Source organism: Xenopus laevis, chromosome 6L (genome assembly GCF_017654675.1).
Source record: "Xenopus laevis strain J_2021 chromosome 6L, Xenopus_laevis_v10.1, whole genome shotgun sequence".
Classification (NCBI taxonomy): domain Eukaryota; kingdom Metazoa; phylum Chordata; class Amphibia; order Anura; family Pipidae; genus Xenopus; species Xenopus laevis.
The window spans coordinates 36838718-36856425 of record NC_054381.1 but is presented as its reverse complement, the minus strand read 5'-3'; the positions used below and the strand labels follow the sequence as shown (position 1 = coordinate 36856425).

The following is a 17708-nucleotide window of genomic DNA, read 5'->3' as shown; positions in this document are numbered from 1 at the left end:
CTATGCCAAAGGGGAGATGTATATCTGATCTAACCTGTTTTAGATACAAAAAGGTTCCTTAGATCTTACTAGTACTGAAATAAATTTAAGACAGACAATGGTGTAACTACTATGGAGTAGTCAACACAACTATTGGAACTGGTGTAGGGAAAAAGGTGGGTACGGTTAGGACCTGCTTTCTCCCCCCCCCCTCTCTCTATCCTGCCTGCAACTGTGCCTCCCAATATATGCATGCATAAAGGGAATCAGTAAATTGGATGTGTCTCACTTTTTTGAAGGTGGCCCTTATTTTTGTAATAAGTGGAATATAATTATATGTAGTTGAGTCTGCTAAAAGGACATCTTTTTCATTCAGCTATAAATTTAGCTAATTTATAAAAGAAAATCAAGGTACTATGGCCAAGGACTGATAGCTGCATACATTCTTCTTAAACAATGATGATGATGATGATAATGATGAATGACCTTATTCAAAGTGGTTCCTCTCCATAAAACTGCCTTCCCTCTAATATATGGGTAAATTAGTCATTATTTTCAGAAACTTTATCTCCCAAACATGTCTTCCAGGGTTTTTAATGCTTCATATTACTAACCTGTGCATGTGGCCTTCTGCTTCTTTGTTTGCTAGAAAGGACATAAGTTGGCCTATTTACTGACATTCCAAAAGATCTTAGCACAGCTATGAGACCTGTTATCCAGAATGCTTGGGACCTGGGGTTTTCTGCATAAGGGGTCTTTATGTAATTGGATCTCCATACCTATAAGTCTATTAAAAACCATTTAAACATTAAATAAACTCAATAGGATTATTATTTTTAGTGAGGAGCACATTTTTTGCCAGGCATGGATTTGCGGAAAAATTATGCACATCACCATCTGCCAATGTTTTCCCTAAACTGTGAAAAAAAATCCACTGTGAAAAAAATTCACTAAGACAAAATTGTCACGAGATAAAAAAGCCACCATAAGAAAAAACACCCATTAACTTTAATGCATTTGGAGTGAGAAAAAATTGTTGCGTGCGTTAAATATTGTCACATGTAAAAAAAATTGTCACACAATAAAAAATGTTGACACCTATTGACTTCAATGCGTTTGGTGGATTTTTCGCTGTTTTGCTAATTTTTCCCCAGTTTTGCAAATTTTAGGCAAAGTGAAATAGGACAGATTCACGCAACACTAGGGGGCACATTTACTTAGCTCAAGTGAAGGATTAGAAGGAAAAATACATCGAATTGGCTACTTCGACCTTCGACTACAACTTCGACTTTGAATCAAACAATTTGAACTAGAAATCGTTCGACTATTCGACCATTCGATAGTCGAAGTACTGTCTCTTAAAAAAAAACTTCGACCACCTACTTCACCACCTAAAACCTACCGAGCATCAATGTTAGCCTATGGGGAAGGTCCCCATAAGCTTTCTAAGTATTTTTTCATCGAAAGAAAATTGTTCGATCGATGAATTAAAATCCTTCGAATCGTTTGATCGAACGAAATGCGGTAAATCCTTCGACTTCGATATTCGAAGTCAAAGGATTTTACTTTGATGGTCGAATATTGAGGGTTAATTATCCCTCGATATTCGACCCTAAGTAAATGTGCCCCTAATTATTTTATTAAAATGGATTTCCAGCTCCATTAATTGCTTTTAATGTAATTAGACAAAGAAACAAAACACAAAATATTCTATTTTCAATAAAAGATATAACTAAATCATTTTTTAAGCTTATCAAATAACTTTATGACAGAACTATCATAGTTATATATATTTACTCATATTGTAGCGGTTATTAAATATTGGGGTTTTTTTCACAGATAGACTTTATTATTCTGCTGCCCCTTTTTAACCTAATATTAGTTGCATCAGCTGCAAACAACTCAGTTTTGCACTCAGTTTGTTAGAGTAGGTTGCCATTCTTTGCTTCATAGCATGAGTGAGTTGTTATATATATTATTATATTGAGGAACTCTAAATATGTCATACAGTACATCCTTATTTAAGAATTGCCATGGTTAGAAATATACTGTCACTAGTGATGAGTGAATCTGTCCCGTTTTGCTTCGCCGAAAAATTTGCGAAACTACTACACTATAACAAACTACTACTAATAAATCTGCTTTGTATCCCACATTAAGATGAATAAACAACATACTTATGCATACTTTTCGCTAATGTCACTAGTCACATTGTAGCCTTTTTTTCACAAAATGTTTGCTATTTAATTTTTGAAGACTAAATTGTTGAATAGTTTTGTCCCTGAACCCAACATTTTTTTCTGCTTACTCATAATATTTGTATATTTTTTTAATGTTGTTATAGATATTAACACCTGTGACACTTCTTGTGAGGACTGGGTACATTCTGCTAACACTGACATCTATTGGTTTCATTTTTGAAAAGAGGCAAGTACAGGGGTACAAGGTACTGTTTTATGATTACAGAAAAAAAAGAAATTATTTTTTAAATAACAATTATTTCATTAAAATGTCTATGGGGCAAAATCACTAACCTGTGGAGTTGCGCAGGCTTCGCCGTACTTAGCCAGGGCACCGCTAATTCACTAAAATCCGAAGTTGCGCTCAGGGAGGCGAACGGTAGCGAAGTTGCACTAGCGTTAATTCATCAAGCAAAGCGAAGTTACGCTAGCGATGCCTAATTTGCATACGGCGCCAAGTTAAAGTACAATGGACATATATGGACTCAGCAAATACATTACACTACACAAGCCTGGGAAAGCTTCATTAAATAAAATAGAGTTGTTATATTGCCCTACACATGTGCCCACTGTATAGTTTAGGTGCCATATGTTAGGAAATGTAGGGGGGAAGGAGGGTACCCCCAAAAAAATTTACAATCTTTTTCAGCCTATCACCCTTAAAAAAGGAAAAGATGCCAGCGTTTTTTTGGGACTTAGAAAAAATTTCAACTTTTATCTACTCTATTGCACTTCGCCTGGTCTGAGGTGGCGAAGGCAAGTCTGGCGCAAGAGGTAACGTTCAGTAAAATGCGCAACTTAGTGAATTAGCGTATTTATGTCCCTTCGCCATAGCGCAACTTCGTCTGGCGTAAGGGTGCGAGTAGAGTAGGTCCACTTCGCTATAGAATTTACGCCATCGCCCGTTAGTAAATCGGCAAAGTAGAGAAATGACGTCACGCTGGCAAATTTGCACTAGTGTTAGGTGCTTTGCGCTTTAGTGAATTTGCCCCTATGGGAGATGGTCTTCCCATAATTTTTAACTTTTTAAATAATGGATTTTCAGATAATAGATTCCCATGCCTGTACTTAGACAGGTTTAATAAAGCATTGCTAAATCCACATTAGAATTTAATTAATTAGGGCAAAAACAAGGTTTCATCATTTTATACAACTGTTTGCAAATTCTAATGTATTTCTGTTTACCCCTAGACCTAAAGCTTCCCTTTTGGAGACTATGCGATGCTTACTTTTCCTCTTCCTTCAAAAATATGATTTTATGACAACAGACATTCCATATTTGGTAATAATATGTGAGGTAAGAAATGTGCCATTATTCTGTATAAACCACTTTTTATTTTCAAAATAACTGTATTGGAACAATGCTAGCCATTTTTCTCCAACAGTGATTGTTTGTACAAAGGGATGATCACCTTTGGAACTCAGCAGAATGGGCCAACATGTTTGACACATTTGCTGATTATGTAACGCTAGTTCCAACACAATGCATGCTTTGTTTTCATGGTGCCTGTTATTCAAAGTCATATTTTGCTTTGGTGCCGTGCCTGTGATTTCTTCATTGTTCTTTCTTTTTACTGAGTCAAAATGTTAAAATGTTAAAATATTCCCTTAACAACATGCATTAGCTGTGCATTATTACTGCAGTGTTTGGCTTGCTTTGACCCATTTTTATCCCACTATTTATGGCATGTTTATGTTCACTGAGCCTTTGCTTTAGTCTGCACTTGGTTTCCACTGCACAGATCCGCTCCAGATTCTCCTGGCACTTCATAAACTAGTCTAAACTCCATCGTAGCTTTCTTAGGTGTTCTCCTAGTGTTTACCAGGTATAAGGATAGTGGTTTTCAAGATGGAGTTTGGAGAAGTTTATGAAGTGTCATATGAATGCAGAGCAAGCTATAAAGTGGAAACCAATTGTTTTCAGCCGTATGTGGAATAAATTCTGAATTGTATAGGATACATGTGCCTGTTTCAAAGAATTCTTTCCAACAATTTTCCCCCAAACCACAGGATGCTTCTAAAAATCGTATGGAGTAAAATGAAATCAATATAGTGATGCAAATATAGGAACAGATTAATGCCAATTATTCTACCCTTGCACATAGTATTATATATATATATATATATATATATATATATATATATATATATATATATATATATATATATAGTGAATAAAGTACCCCCCCTTGTAAAATATAAGGATATTATAAGTTACCGAGGAGTTTCATGACCATATAAAAACACGAGGCCGAAGGCCGAGTGTTTTTATACAGGTCATGGAACTCTGAGGTAACTTCTAATATCCTCATATTTTACAACTGGGGGTACTTTATTAATTATAATACACAAATTTTAGTGAGTCATGTGACAGAAATTACATCACTACTCACCGTTTATAACTGATGACATCACTACTCACCGTTTATAAGGATATAATTTACAGGATATTCATGGCTTTTGTGTATTATATATATATATACACACACACACAACGTTTCGATATTATATATATATATATATATATATATATATATATATATATATATACAGTATATATATATATATATATATATATATATATATATATATATATATATATATATATATATATATATATATATATATAATATATATATATATATATATATATATATATATATAATCTCCAAAAATGAGCCACACTCACACCCACCCTAAGGCCTTACTCAAACACATGATGCTCTTTTTTACAGTTTGTCTTACAGTCACTATTGAATGTATTTATGTAAATACTAATTCATATGGTATTGCACAGTGTAGAAAAAAGTATTCAGTACAATATTTCAACTATTCCTGACTGCTAAGATGTTTGATTCTCTTAGGGGTCATTTACAACTGCAAGTGCAGTGAGCTAAGTGCAATTTTGAGAGAAATTCCCATATTTTTTCGCCAGCATTCATGCATTTGCCCGGGGGAGTTGTGCATGACACAGTTGCAGCAGATGTGTCAGAATTAATACAATTGCACTAAAAATTTGGTACAATCTGTTATATACTGAAACATAATATTCACGTGTGAATTTGGTTGCAAGGCCCTGCCTTTTTTTACACTTTTTCATGCCGGAGGCAAATTTCCAGCATTTTCTGTCAAAACACCCTTTAATTCCAAAATAACACAACTTGAGTTTGTAGAAATATTTGCATTTCAGGGAAAATGGCTAGATTTGGTTAAAACATTAGATCTTTGAACATAGGATTATTTGAAGAGCTATTTCAATTAGTTGGTAGACTAAACTCACTTGCACCTTCAGTCTTGTTTCTAAATTAAAAGCAATGGAAACTGGACTATTTTCTCTTGCTAATGCCAATTGACAGCAAAACGAATACAGGATAAAAATGTCAGAATTGATTTCCTTATTGTGTGAAGCAGAATGGAACTCTATGTTATAGTAAGTTTTACATTTTTTGGAATTGTGTCTCGCAGTATTTTAAATATTCAAGCAGAAAAGTCAACATATAAAAACAGTTTTAAAAGGTACACGGTGATTACCAACAATTTAAATGGGTATAGGAAATTATTAAATATTGAAGTATTTATACTTAGTAAGTATCTATCCAAAAGGGGGTGGTGGGTAGGGGGGTATAAGGAGTATATGTATGATGGGTATATTTTAAAGTAAAAGTACTTGAATACTTGTAAATAAATGTGTACGTCTAATGACCATACTATAGATAGTATAGTAGAGTAATAAATAGTAGAGTTTCATTACAGTATATCATTAATATCATCAATATTGCAGGCCGTCATTCTGCCTTGTGACACGGGGGTTTGAATTAGAGCAGGTGGCAATTAATTACATCAATGATGAGTGCTCATCTGGACCAGTAGGAGAATGGGGCCATTATACTTAAAATCAATAGCAACGCAAGTATCTCATGAATTTGCTTAAACTGGTTCCTACAGCTTCAAGAGTTTGGTTTAGCCTAAAATACACCTTGACCCAAAACAAGTATTTCCCTGGACTCTTCCCCAACCAAACCGAGATATACAATTGTATATTTAAAGCATAGCTTTGTTTTGATTACTTTTCTTTAGTTGACATTTCTTATCTTTATTTTTTTCCACTAGGGAAAATTACACCGACTTAATTGTTCAATTGTCTTTCCTGCATATGTTTTATTCTAAGCAATTTTAAAGGGAGTCTGTCATTATTTTTATGGTGTAGTTTTTATTTCTAAATTACACTGTTTACACTTCAAATAATTCACTCTACCATATAAAATTGAATTCCTGAACCAATAAGTGTATTTTTTTAGTTGTGATATTGGTGTGTAGGCAGCCATCTCAGGTCATTTTGCCTGACCATGTACTTTTAGAACGAGCAAGTGCTGTACTATGGAACTGCTTTCTGACAGGCTATTGTTTCTCCTACTCAATGTAACTGAAGGTGTTTCAGTGGGACCTGGATTTTACTATTGAGTGCTGTTCTTAGATCTACCAGGCAGGTCCGGACTGAGAATTAAAATGGGCCCTGGCATTTCAGGTACACAGAAGCCCATTTAGCCCACATAGAGGCCCAAACAGCCCCCTCCAGCCTACTAAATACTGACTTTGTATGGGACCTTATAGCAGCCCCTCTGGCATTTGCCAGAACCCATAGATTGCCAGTCCGGGCCTGCTACCAGGCAGCTTTTATCTTGTGTTAGGGAGCTGTTATAGTGTATTAAGGAGCTGTTATCTGGTTACCTTTCCTTGTTCTGTTGTTCGGCTGCTGGGGGGGGGGAGGAGGTGATATCACTTACATTTGCAGTACAGCAGTAAACAGTGACTGACGTTTATACGTCAGTCACTGAACTCATTATATTTCCTCCAAGATCTTCCCCTGTCATTCAGATATCACTCACTGTAAACAACACCACCTTTCATTCCACCACACAGGCACGCTGCCTAGGAGTCATCTTAGACTCTCATCTGTCTTTTTCACCACACATTCAAACACTTGCAAAATTTTGCCGTATTCAACTGCGCAACATTGCTCGAATACGACCCTATCTCAGTTCAGATTCAACTAAAACACTGATTCAGTCTCTCATCATCTCCCGCCTTGATTACTGCAACTTACTCCTCACAGGTATTCCAACAAGTCACCTTTCACAACTCCAATCTGTTCTTAATGCGGCCGCTAGACTCATTCATCTAGCTCGCCGTTCAACATCAGCTGCTCCCATATGTATGTCCCTTCACTGGCTCCCAATCTCTTCTAGAATCAAATTCAAATTACTTACACTCACATTCAAGGCCCTTAATAATGAAACCCCTCCCTATATTTCATCTCTAATCTCCAAATACACTCCTTCACGAAACCTACGCTCTGCTTCTGATCTTCGCCTCACTTCTCCTCTGGTCACTTCTGCCCATTCTCGTCTACAAGACTTCTCTCGGGCTTCTGCTTTTCTCTGGAACTCTCTGCCACAAGCTGTCAGACTTTCTCCTTCCTTCGAAACTTTCAAGCGCTCCTTAAAGACCCATCTGTTTAAAGAGGCCTATTCGATGTACCTTAATTAATCATTGCTGTATCAAAAATGACAAAGTGTTTATACAATCCTAATGTCTCAATTGTACCCTAACCTTTTAGTTTGTAAACCCTATTATTCTCTGTAATCCTTGTCTGTTATCCACCATTTATTCCTTGTTTGCTATAACTGCAGTAAAGCACTGCGTATCTTGACAGCGCTATATAAATAAATGATGATGATGATGACGTTTATCAGAGCACAAGTCACATGACTGGGGCTTCTGGGAAATTGACAATATGTCTATCCCCATGTCAGATTTCAAAGATCCACCTGTACTCCTTCACATATGTCCATTTTGTTTATTTGAAGAGTAAATATGCATGTGCATAGATCAGAATCTAAAGTTTACAAAATTAAGAATATAAGAGCAAAGTTGACTAACAGAGCAATTGAAACACATTGACAAACGAATACTCATATTTATAATATTAAATATATGACATAATTATGAACCTCTGTTCACCTCTAATTACATTCAAGTTTTTGTATGTTTTTCTTGTAGACTAGACACAAAATTTCACTGCATTTCTGATGGTCTGACAAGTGACTTATACAGTGGTAAAACTACTTGTGTCTGATGTTTTATTTATTTACACATTCCATTTAATTGCCTTTGCAACTGCTTCCTGGTACTGGCTGATGCTGTTTAGCTTCCTGTCTACTACAGTTGCTAAATTTCCTTCTCTTTCACTATTCCTTGAAGATATCCAATTTACTGTGTAAGCAGAATACATACAGTATGACCAGGGTCTAGGTTTATAATCTTAAATGTGGCTGAATTACATCTAATCTAACACTTTGTTGCCCAATTTTCAAATATTTTTAAATCATTCTGTAGTAGGATGAAAGCAATAGAGAACTAAGAGGTGGCACATTTCACCCCATCGCACAAGGACCTGAAGCCAGAAATGTTGCCAGTAGGGCAGAGTATAAAGTGTGAACAAGAAAGCAGCTTCTATATTTTTAAATCTACATACAGTAGCTCAGCTTTATTTGCAAATAGTGATTGGCCTGTTTTACTTCGCCATAAATTCAGCAAACAATTCAGCAAATGCAATTCAGCAAATGTCAATAGGTGATTTTGTGAGTTTATTTTTTAAACCGAGCAACATATCCTTTAGTAGAATCTAATTTTTTGCCTTACCTAAATACTGGGCCAGATTCAAATTGTTGAGAAAAAACTTGTCTCTTAATTGAATTCCAGATTTTCCAATACATTTGTGTTGAATTTTAATGAGATAAACAATTAGGGGCAGATTTATCAAGGGTCCAATTTCACAGTAATGGGAGTTTTTTGAACTCCCATAACTCGAAATTCGAATTAAAAAAGACCAATTGAAATATATAAAAAAATCGAAGTTTTTTTTGGCCAAATAGGTCCGTTTTCGATCGAATAGGTCAGTTTTTCAATCATAGAAATCAAAGCAGCGCATTCAATCGCATTCAATCGAATTTGATTCTACGTCTTTCCAAAAAAAACTTTTATTTTTCACCAATTCCACCAATTGACTCCAAATAGCTTGTAGGCTAAAACAGCAATTCAGCAGGTTTGAGATGGCGAATGGTCGAAGTCGAATTTGTAAAGAGACACTACATGATAAATTTCTATATCTGAATTTTCTAATTTTTTTCAAATTGTAATTGAATTTGGATTATTCCCTAGTCGAAGTACACAAAAATTAGCTCGAAATTAAAAAAAAATGTAATCTTTCACTTTGACCTTTGATAAATCTGCCCCTTATATTATCCTCATGGAATTGAGTCTGGCCCATTCTTTATTTATATCTGTAAATTATAAAAATTGAATCACATGGCTCCATCTAACTCTTTCCTTGAAGGTAGGCTAGTGACACCACTACATTTCTACTTCCAATGGTTGACATCTCCTAGTGAGCGTGAGGTCTGTTTATTGTAAACAAAAAAAACAAAATAAGGGTCTCAAAGACCTGGAATGATTTATGTTGTGGTACTATTTTCTGAGTACAGATAAATGAGAAATATTATTTCAGCTGGATGACTGGCTGCTTCAAAAATGCATGTTTGCAATATCTTCTAAAAATGTCTGCAATTATACAGTAAATAATGAATTCACATTTAAATAATGCATCTGATGAGCTCACCCTGTCTGATGGCATGTGTAATGTAAACATTGTGATTTAAGGAAATACTCTTTCCTTTGCAGTAAAACTCTTTCCCTACTACAATGAGTCCTTTGTATCCAGGATTATGTTTAAAGGGAAAAAAGAGATGAGTGTTATTTGCCATGGAAAGTTTTTCTCTTTAGGGAACAATGAATCTGGCTGGCAAGAAGAGCCTAATTTCACGCCTTCTTTCATGACAGACATTTAGTGAACAACAGTAGATATCCAAATTCAGAGTTTTAAGCTCTAATAACTTTTTTATTTTGAAATGTTATTATAACTGCTCTGCATTGTTATTGTGTGCCGTCCATTCTTACAATCTTAGCTTACTATCACCCTAAACATGTATTGTTTATCTTGGCACCTCATCTTCTTATGTGTGTTCACGTTTCATATTTTCATTCATAACATTCCATGGGGCCAACATACAAGATCCACATGTTTCTCAGCATATATCTAAAGCAGCATTGTCATTTAGAAAGCAAAGATTGACATTGTAAAATGCCTACAAACAAGAGGTGGAGCACAACCAAAGATAATAGGCAACTGCCACATTTATTTCTTTGCAATGTTAATGTATTCCCCCTCCACAGTAAGATGCTTTTGGCCAGAACAAATACAATCTTTGCACTTTTTATTTCCATTACAAAATAGGTGTTAATCAAATGTCTCTTTTTTTTTATGTGAATCCTTGAAGATGTGTTTTATTTAGAAAATGGTCTACAAAGCCAGCACTTAGGGGTTACACTGTGCATCCTCTGATAATGGAGTGTGAAGGTGATCTTATTAAGGAAATGCTACAGGATGGCATTAGTAGTGAACCAGGCAGAATGGACTAACTATTAACAGATGGAAGACACAGTAACTTAACACTTTTTATGGGAAGTTCAAAATGAAGTTCAATATAATGCCTATTAAGTACTGTATGCATATTTAGAAGCCTCTAAACAGACACCAGATGTCTTTGTGTGTGTTGAACACCTGACCACCAGAGACATCAGGGCTACTCAGGATAGTGTGTCCAGTTGGGGAAAGAGGTTAGATACACAAACTAACCTTTGCATTAGAAGACCTAAGTAGTTTATTGTTTGGTTGAGTTTTAAGACTGTAGAAGGCTCTTACTGCACTTCTTATGAGCAACTTCACCTTATCTTCACAATATGCTTGAAAAATATAAATGTATAAATAAATATATATATATAGTATGAAATATGAATCTATTTTAATTAGAAATTCAACAGTTAAGAATAGGATTAAGTATTTACTAACAATGAATGGAACAATGAAAAGGATAGCATGAGGCAGAATGATGACATGAGATTATCAACTAGCCTGAATTTCAATTTTGTAACAAAATTCCAATTCATTATTCCCAGACTGAAAAATATTTGGGGCAGGATCCTCATTCCCATTATGCATTCAAAATCCTAGCAATTACATATTTATTCTGTTTATTGTGTTTAGCTCTTGTAAAGCATTGCATACATATATTAAATAATAAATACAATATAATGTAATATAATACAGTAGTTAGTGATGTCAAAGAATATCCAATTTTTTTAACTTAACTTATGCTTTTATTTGACACCATCAGCTAGAACTGTTTGAGTTGAAGTGATCTACCATGTGGATTGAATAAAAGGATTAAAAGAGAAGGAAAGGTTAAAACTAAGTAAGTCTTATCAGAAAGGTCCATCTAAATATACCAGTAAACCCCAAAAGTAGCGCTGCTCTGAGTCCCCTGTCAAAAGAAACACAGCATTTCTTTCCTTCTATTGTGTACACATGGACTTCTGTATCAGACATCCTGCCTTCAGCTTAAACCTCATTGCCCTGGGCAAGAGCATGCTCAGTTTGTTCCTCTTCCGCCCCCTCCCTTCTCTACTGTAATCTGAGCCCAGAGCAGGGAGAGACTCAGGCAGGAAGTGATGTCACACCATGTTAATACTGCAGCTCCTATCCTAAACAAACAAAGAGTTTCTAGAGCTATTTACTCAGGTATGGTAAAACATTCTACAGAATAAATATAGCATTCTAGCTTGCACTATTGCAGCTAATCTATTGGCAATGAAATACCTCTGTAGCTTTCCTTCTCCTTTAATGGAATTTGAACATAATTCTCAATTGTCATAATTTCAATACACTCTACCACAAAAAAATATGGGAGAAGGGGAATATGTGTAGATTCTTTTGGAAGAACAGTTAAAGATTTAAACATGATCACATGATCTTAGACCATGGGACCAAAATAAAAGGTCACAAAAATAACTGAATATTATGCACACAACACAAAGGCAGTTACTTAATCCATACAATGTAGATCAGTCAATAAATTAAGTTATGGAAGAACAAAAGGATGCTCATGTACATTAGGGTTGTACTACGATTAGAAAGTATAGGCATGTGTCTAGGATGCAATGTTGGAGGGGAGTCCAATTCCAGTGAGGTAGTGAGTAGGCAAGTGATTGGGAATGCATGAGTGGGGGAGATGGAGGTGAAAGGTATGGAGGTGATTGAGGCATGTGGTGCAGACAAGCCAGTTACACTTTGTCAAGTAGAACTTCCTCATGCAGATATTACTTGGCCTGGCTCTGCTTACCAGTGCATGTAAAGTTTACAGCTGTGATGACCAATAGTCACAGTAAGCTTTTTCAGAGTTGACAGGATCCGAATAAGGATATGGGGCGGATTCCACTGTTTTCATAGAGCTGATATACTATAGTCCTTATATCGCAGTTTGAAATAACTAACTACATCTGCATTCATTGTAAAGGCATGTGTTTTAGTTGCCTGTATTCTGATTCCAAGAGGCACTTTTAAGAATGCATTGTACAGAGTGTACATTGATTGTCTAATCAACATTTTCCATTTTATTTCCATTTATTTTTCATTCCTTCATTTGTAAAAAAAAATGACTTCAGAAAGTAATCTGAATAAAGTGGCACTATGCAGTTTGGGCTAAAATTACATTTGTTTCCATCTTTCCTCAGGCATGACAGCACAGTCATTCTTTACTAGAGCTTATGCGAATGAGTGAGCTGGCTTCACTCACAGTTAGAGGCAATGATGTATGAGTCCAGATGCTTTAGCCAATTGACTGTAAAATTGTTGTGCATTTCTGGCAAGGCAGCCCACCTAAAGCTTTCACAGTTTCTCAACCCCCTCCCCTACTGCTAGCCTGACACGCCACCTTAGGTAAATCTGCTCATTATCCTCTTCCTGCCTCCTGATTTTAGCTGAAGAGAGAAAAACTCTGGAATCTATTAGACATATCTTCCATTGATGTGATTTGCACGTGAATGTGGAAATGTGAGACTTTGGAAAACTCAGCCAGCAGCTGCAGATTCAGGTGGCAGAATCTAAGTTTTTTGTTCAGCGAGTTCGTGAAAAGAAATGTCATATTTAAAATGATTTCTAGCTGGATGTGTTTTTAATAAACCATGGGTGGGGCAGAAGAATAAAGTTCACGAGAGAACAATTCACCAGAGGGAATTCAGATTTCCAAATGATGAAGATCAAATATAGGAAACAGTAAGAAAATGATGTGGGTCGGATGAAAATTTACACAAATAGGATTTTTTTCACATTTATTTCATAAAGTAAAGTAAAATAAATGCCTTTACCCTATAACGGACAGATCAATGCATATGTTTCCTCCATTAAATAGCCTTTCTGCCAGAAAGTAATATACATAAAATTAATATAAATAATGCCAATTGCAATAGTAAAACACAATGAAGAAATTTCAAACGAAGGAAATTCTTGACAATAAGAAATCAGATAACAATTTGATACTTTGACTGGGATTTTCTAAGGCTTAAATACGAAAGCCAACATAAATATATTATATCATATTCATAACTAAAGCAGGTCCATAACTAAAACAGGTTTGTCTTCTACTTCAGTCCTCATGAATACCATATTTTTCACTAAATTCCGAACTCTGATCTAAAATTCTTTTATTCTTTTTATGACAAGTTTGCACACTGTAACTGTAAGAAGTACATGGATATTCCCTAAAGCCCAATTTTATTGCGACAGCTATGATACAATTTTTCTTTGGAAAATGTGTTTCCCCTAATAGAAGCTTGCCTAGCTACATATAAAACATCAGCAATCACACCAGACAGTTGAAATTGAAGACATTAATCTGCTTACACAAATATTAGGAGGAAGTTAAAAATAAAAGAGCAGCATAGGATAACTTGCCCTAAAATAAATGCCATGTGTGAAAGGGAAAATGTCGCTTATCTGAAGTTTTGAAAAAACATAGCCGACATGATCAGTAGGGGGATCCAGTATTTAGGCAACTTTTAGAGCCAGGTATCCAGGTAGTGGCAAGGAGGGCTCCAACACTGGGTATGAAATTAGCACCTAGCATGTATAATATGGAAACTAGATCTAACACATGGCTGGATAATGTTGGAATGTTCAGATGTGGAGCAAAGAGATGTGTCACTGGTGAAGTGGTTCAGGTATCGGAGATCTTTACCTGCAGTGTAACGAAGGAAACATATCAAATTAGGAGCTATATTAACTGTAATACCAAGTCAGTGGTATACCTAATAACATGTTTAAAATGCCTTAAACAGTATGTAGGTTGCACGATCAGAAATCTAAAGAACAGGATACGTGAGCACATTAATGACATAAAGGGGCCGATTCATCAAGAGTCGAATATCGAGGGTTAATTAACCCTCGATATTCGACTGGGAACTAAAATCGTTCGACTTCGAATATCGAAGTCGAACGATTTTGCGCAAATCCTGCGATCTATCGATCGAAGGATTTTTCGTTCGATCGAACGATTAAATCCTTCCAATCGAATGATTCGAAGGATTTTAATCCAACGATCGAAGGAAAATCCTTCGATCAAAAAATCACAGGCAAGCCTATGGGGACCTTCCCCATAGGCTAACATTGACTTCGGTAGGTTTTATCTGCCGAAGTAGGGGGTCGAAGTTTTTTTTAAAGGGAAAGTACTTCGACTATCGAATGGTCGAATAGTCGAACGATTTTTACTTCGAATCGTTCGATTTCGTTCGAATTCGAACGAATTTAACCAATTCGATGGTCGAAGTACCCAAAAAATACTTCGAAATTCGAATTTTTTTCATTCGAATCCTTCACTCAAAGTTAGTGAATCTGCCCCAAAATCAGAAAAAGCGAATGCTCCCGTGGCAAGACATTTTAGGGAGTGCAGTGGTGGAAATATTAAATGGATGTCAGTGCAGGGAATAGAAAGAGTGAATTTGGGCCCTAGAGGTGGTGATTTACAAGCTAAAGTTTTAAAAACAGAAATTAAATGGATATTCCAATTACACACCAGACAACCTGAAGGGCTAAATTCAGTCTTTGACATCAGTTGTTATTTTTAACTATAATAACCCATTTTATATGGTAACACTGAGTATGTCTAGTGGCATTATATATTTATACATTGTTGCATGATCGCTTTTTGAATTAGTAAAGATGAAACAGTTACAATATTTTTACATATAAGTCTCCAAATAGTAGTTATTATATTAAAATTATATTTTACAAATGAATTATGGATTAAAGCAAATTGTATGTCACATGAATGAAGTTTTGTAATTCTCCAAGATATGAAATTTAGATTATATGGTTTATGTTTATATATTATACCAATCAAAGAACTAACTTATGGAATTATTCCTACTTCTAGCATTTATTTTATCTATAACTGACGCGAGTTTTAGTGAGTTTAAAAAAACGTTTTTTCAGTGTCTTAATTAATGTACAGGTGTGCTGGGGGGGATTTAAACTCGGTGTAATGTGACAGGAAATGAGGTCTCTGAGGAAGTGTGTTGTCACGAAACGCGTCAGACCTCAGACGCTATGGTTATTTGATTGTATGTCTTAATAAAGAATTTACCTTTTTAAATAATTTGGAGACGAGCGATCTGTGTTGATACCCAGGAGTGCGCGGCCTGCAAATCTACTGTTGAACATGATCAGTAGTAATGCATTTGTCATTAGAACATAAATTGGAAACTTTGCTGAAAGTGAATATTCAATGGATTTCTAAGATGCACTAAAATCTAGAAGCCCAAATGGAACAAATACACTTCTAGGGCCTATACACTAGGTGGCAGATTTATCAAAGGTCGAATTTCGAAGTGAAATATTCTTCGAAATTTGACCATCAAATGGCTATACTTCGACTTCGAATATCGAAGGGCGAAGGTTTTTTACCGAATTTGACAGTTTCGTGGTCAAAGTAAAATCGTTCGATCGAACGGTTTTACTTAGACTACAAAAAACTTAGAAAAATGCTTTAGAAGGTCCCCATAGGCTAACATAGCACTTCGGCAGATTTCATTTGGTTAACTATTGAAGTCTAAGTTTTTTTTAAAGAGACAGTACTTCGATTATCGAATATTTGAATATTCGAACTATTTTACTTCGAATTGAATTCGAAGTAAATTTGAAGTCGATGGATGAAGTATCCAAAAAATTACTTAGAATTTAGAATTTTTTTACTTCGAAAATTCCTTCAAATTCACTTCGACCCTCGATAAATCTGCCCCTTGGAGACTTATTTATCAAAATTCAAATTTGTGTATTTTTAGAGGTTTTTTTTTTCCACTTCAAATAAATTCACATTAAAAAAAAACATTGTACAAGAGCAAAAACATTTGAAAAACTCAAATTAAAAAAAAAAATACTTCACTTTTGCCTAGGACAACTCCCTTTGAATTCAACATGAATTCAGCAGCTTCTGATGGCAAATTTAAATTTGAGTTTTTTGAGTTTATTATGCTTAATACGTTGTAACTAAAATACGTATGCATAAGTACGACTAATATGTTCAGTCTGCACCTACTGCATTTTAATTTTGCTTAGTTATGGCATCATGCCTCCACCTAGTGGGACATGAGTGTATACTTGGTATTGCCCCACTAGGCATATAAAGACATTCAAATTATGTAGGGGTTCCAAGTGCACTTAGTCCTGGACCATCAACAATGGGAGTAGAACAGACAATAATTTCTAGCATGTATTTATGTGTAACATTGTTTGCATGACTCATTTGAGATCAGATCACATGGCTTTGTGCAAGCCATTTAAGTTTTTCCACATACATCACTGCAAAGCAATTCTGTATGGCCCTTTGAGTGCAGGATTATTATCCTTCTGAAATGGGAAAGGATCAGTCCTTAAACTGTTACCACAAAGAATTGCTTCATTTAATGTAGTGTATCCAGTGAAGGGTGTGCTAAATAGCCAGTTGTAATAGGAGGGTTTTCCACAAATGTTTGGCCATATGACACAGTGGATACCTGGGAAAACGTTACACCAATTGAAAACATTGTTACATCAGCCATTCAACAGTAGTTCTGAGAATTCTTGGGAACACTAACTTTCAAGTTTCTTTCTACGTTTTTCTTGTCGTATCTATAGGACCGAATAGGCATCTTGCGCAAATGTTTCCCAAGCTGGATTTTAGGCTGGGCCCTTCATTCCAGTGCTCTTGAACGCTTGGGGTAGGGAGAAGCCAAACATTTTGAGACTCACTGCTGTAGATGGGGAGACAGAAAATGGGTAAATGTGGAATGTGTTTGAATGAAGTTTGTAGAATGCAATGTTATTCTAGACAATGGATGTAAAGATGAAAAAATTAAAACAGAGAGAAACTGGTAGAAACTAGATTTGTACTACACAGCTAAGTGTATTGAGAAGGAAATGTGGAGACAAACATTTTCAATTGAAAGTGTGATTTCTTTTCCATGTAGTCTGGTATAGAAACATATACACTTAGGAAAACA

General features: G+C 35.4%; 1 protein-coding gene across 1 annotated transcript in view; it reads left to right on the top strand.

The window, feature by feature from the left end:
• The window catches only part of agmo.L (alkylglycerol monooxygenase L homeolog), a 156283-nt gene that overhangs the window by 114222 nt on the left and 24353 nt on the right, over positions 1 to 17708 (top strand). Inside the window, exons 11-12 of the mRNA XM_018267345.2 lie at positions 2324 to 2406; positions 3411 to 3516. Of these exons, the coding sequence (XP_018122834.1) occupies positions 2324 to 2406; positions 3411 to 3516 (189 nt within the window). The remainder of the gene's footprint in view (positions 1 to 2323; positions 2407 to 3410; positions 3517 to 17708) is intronic.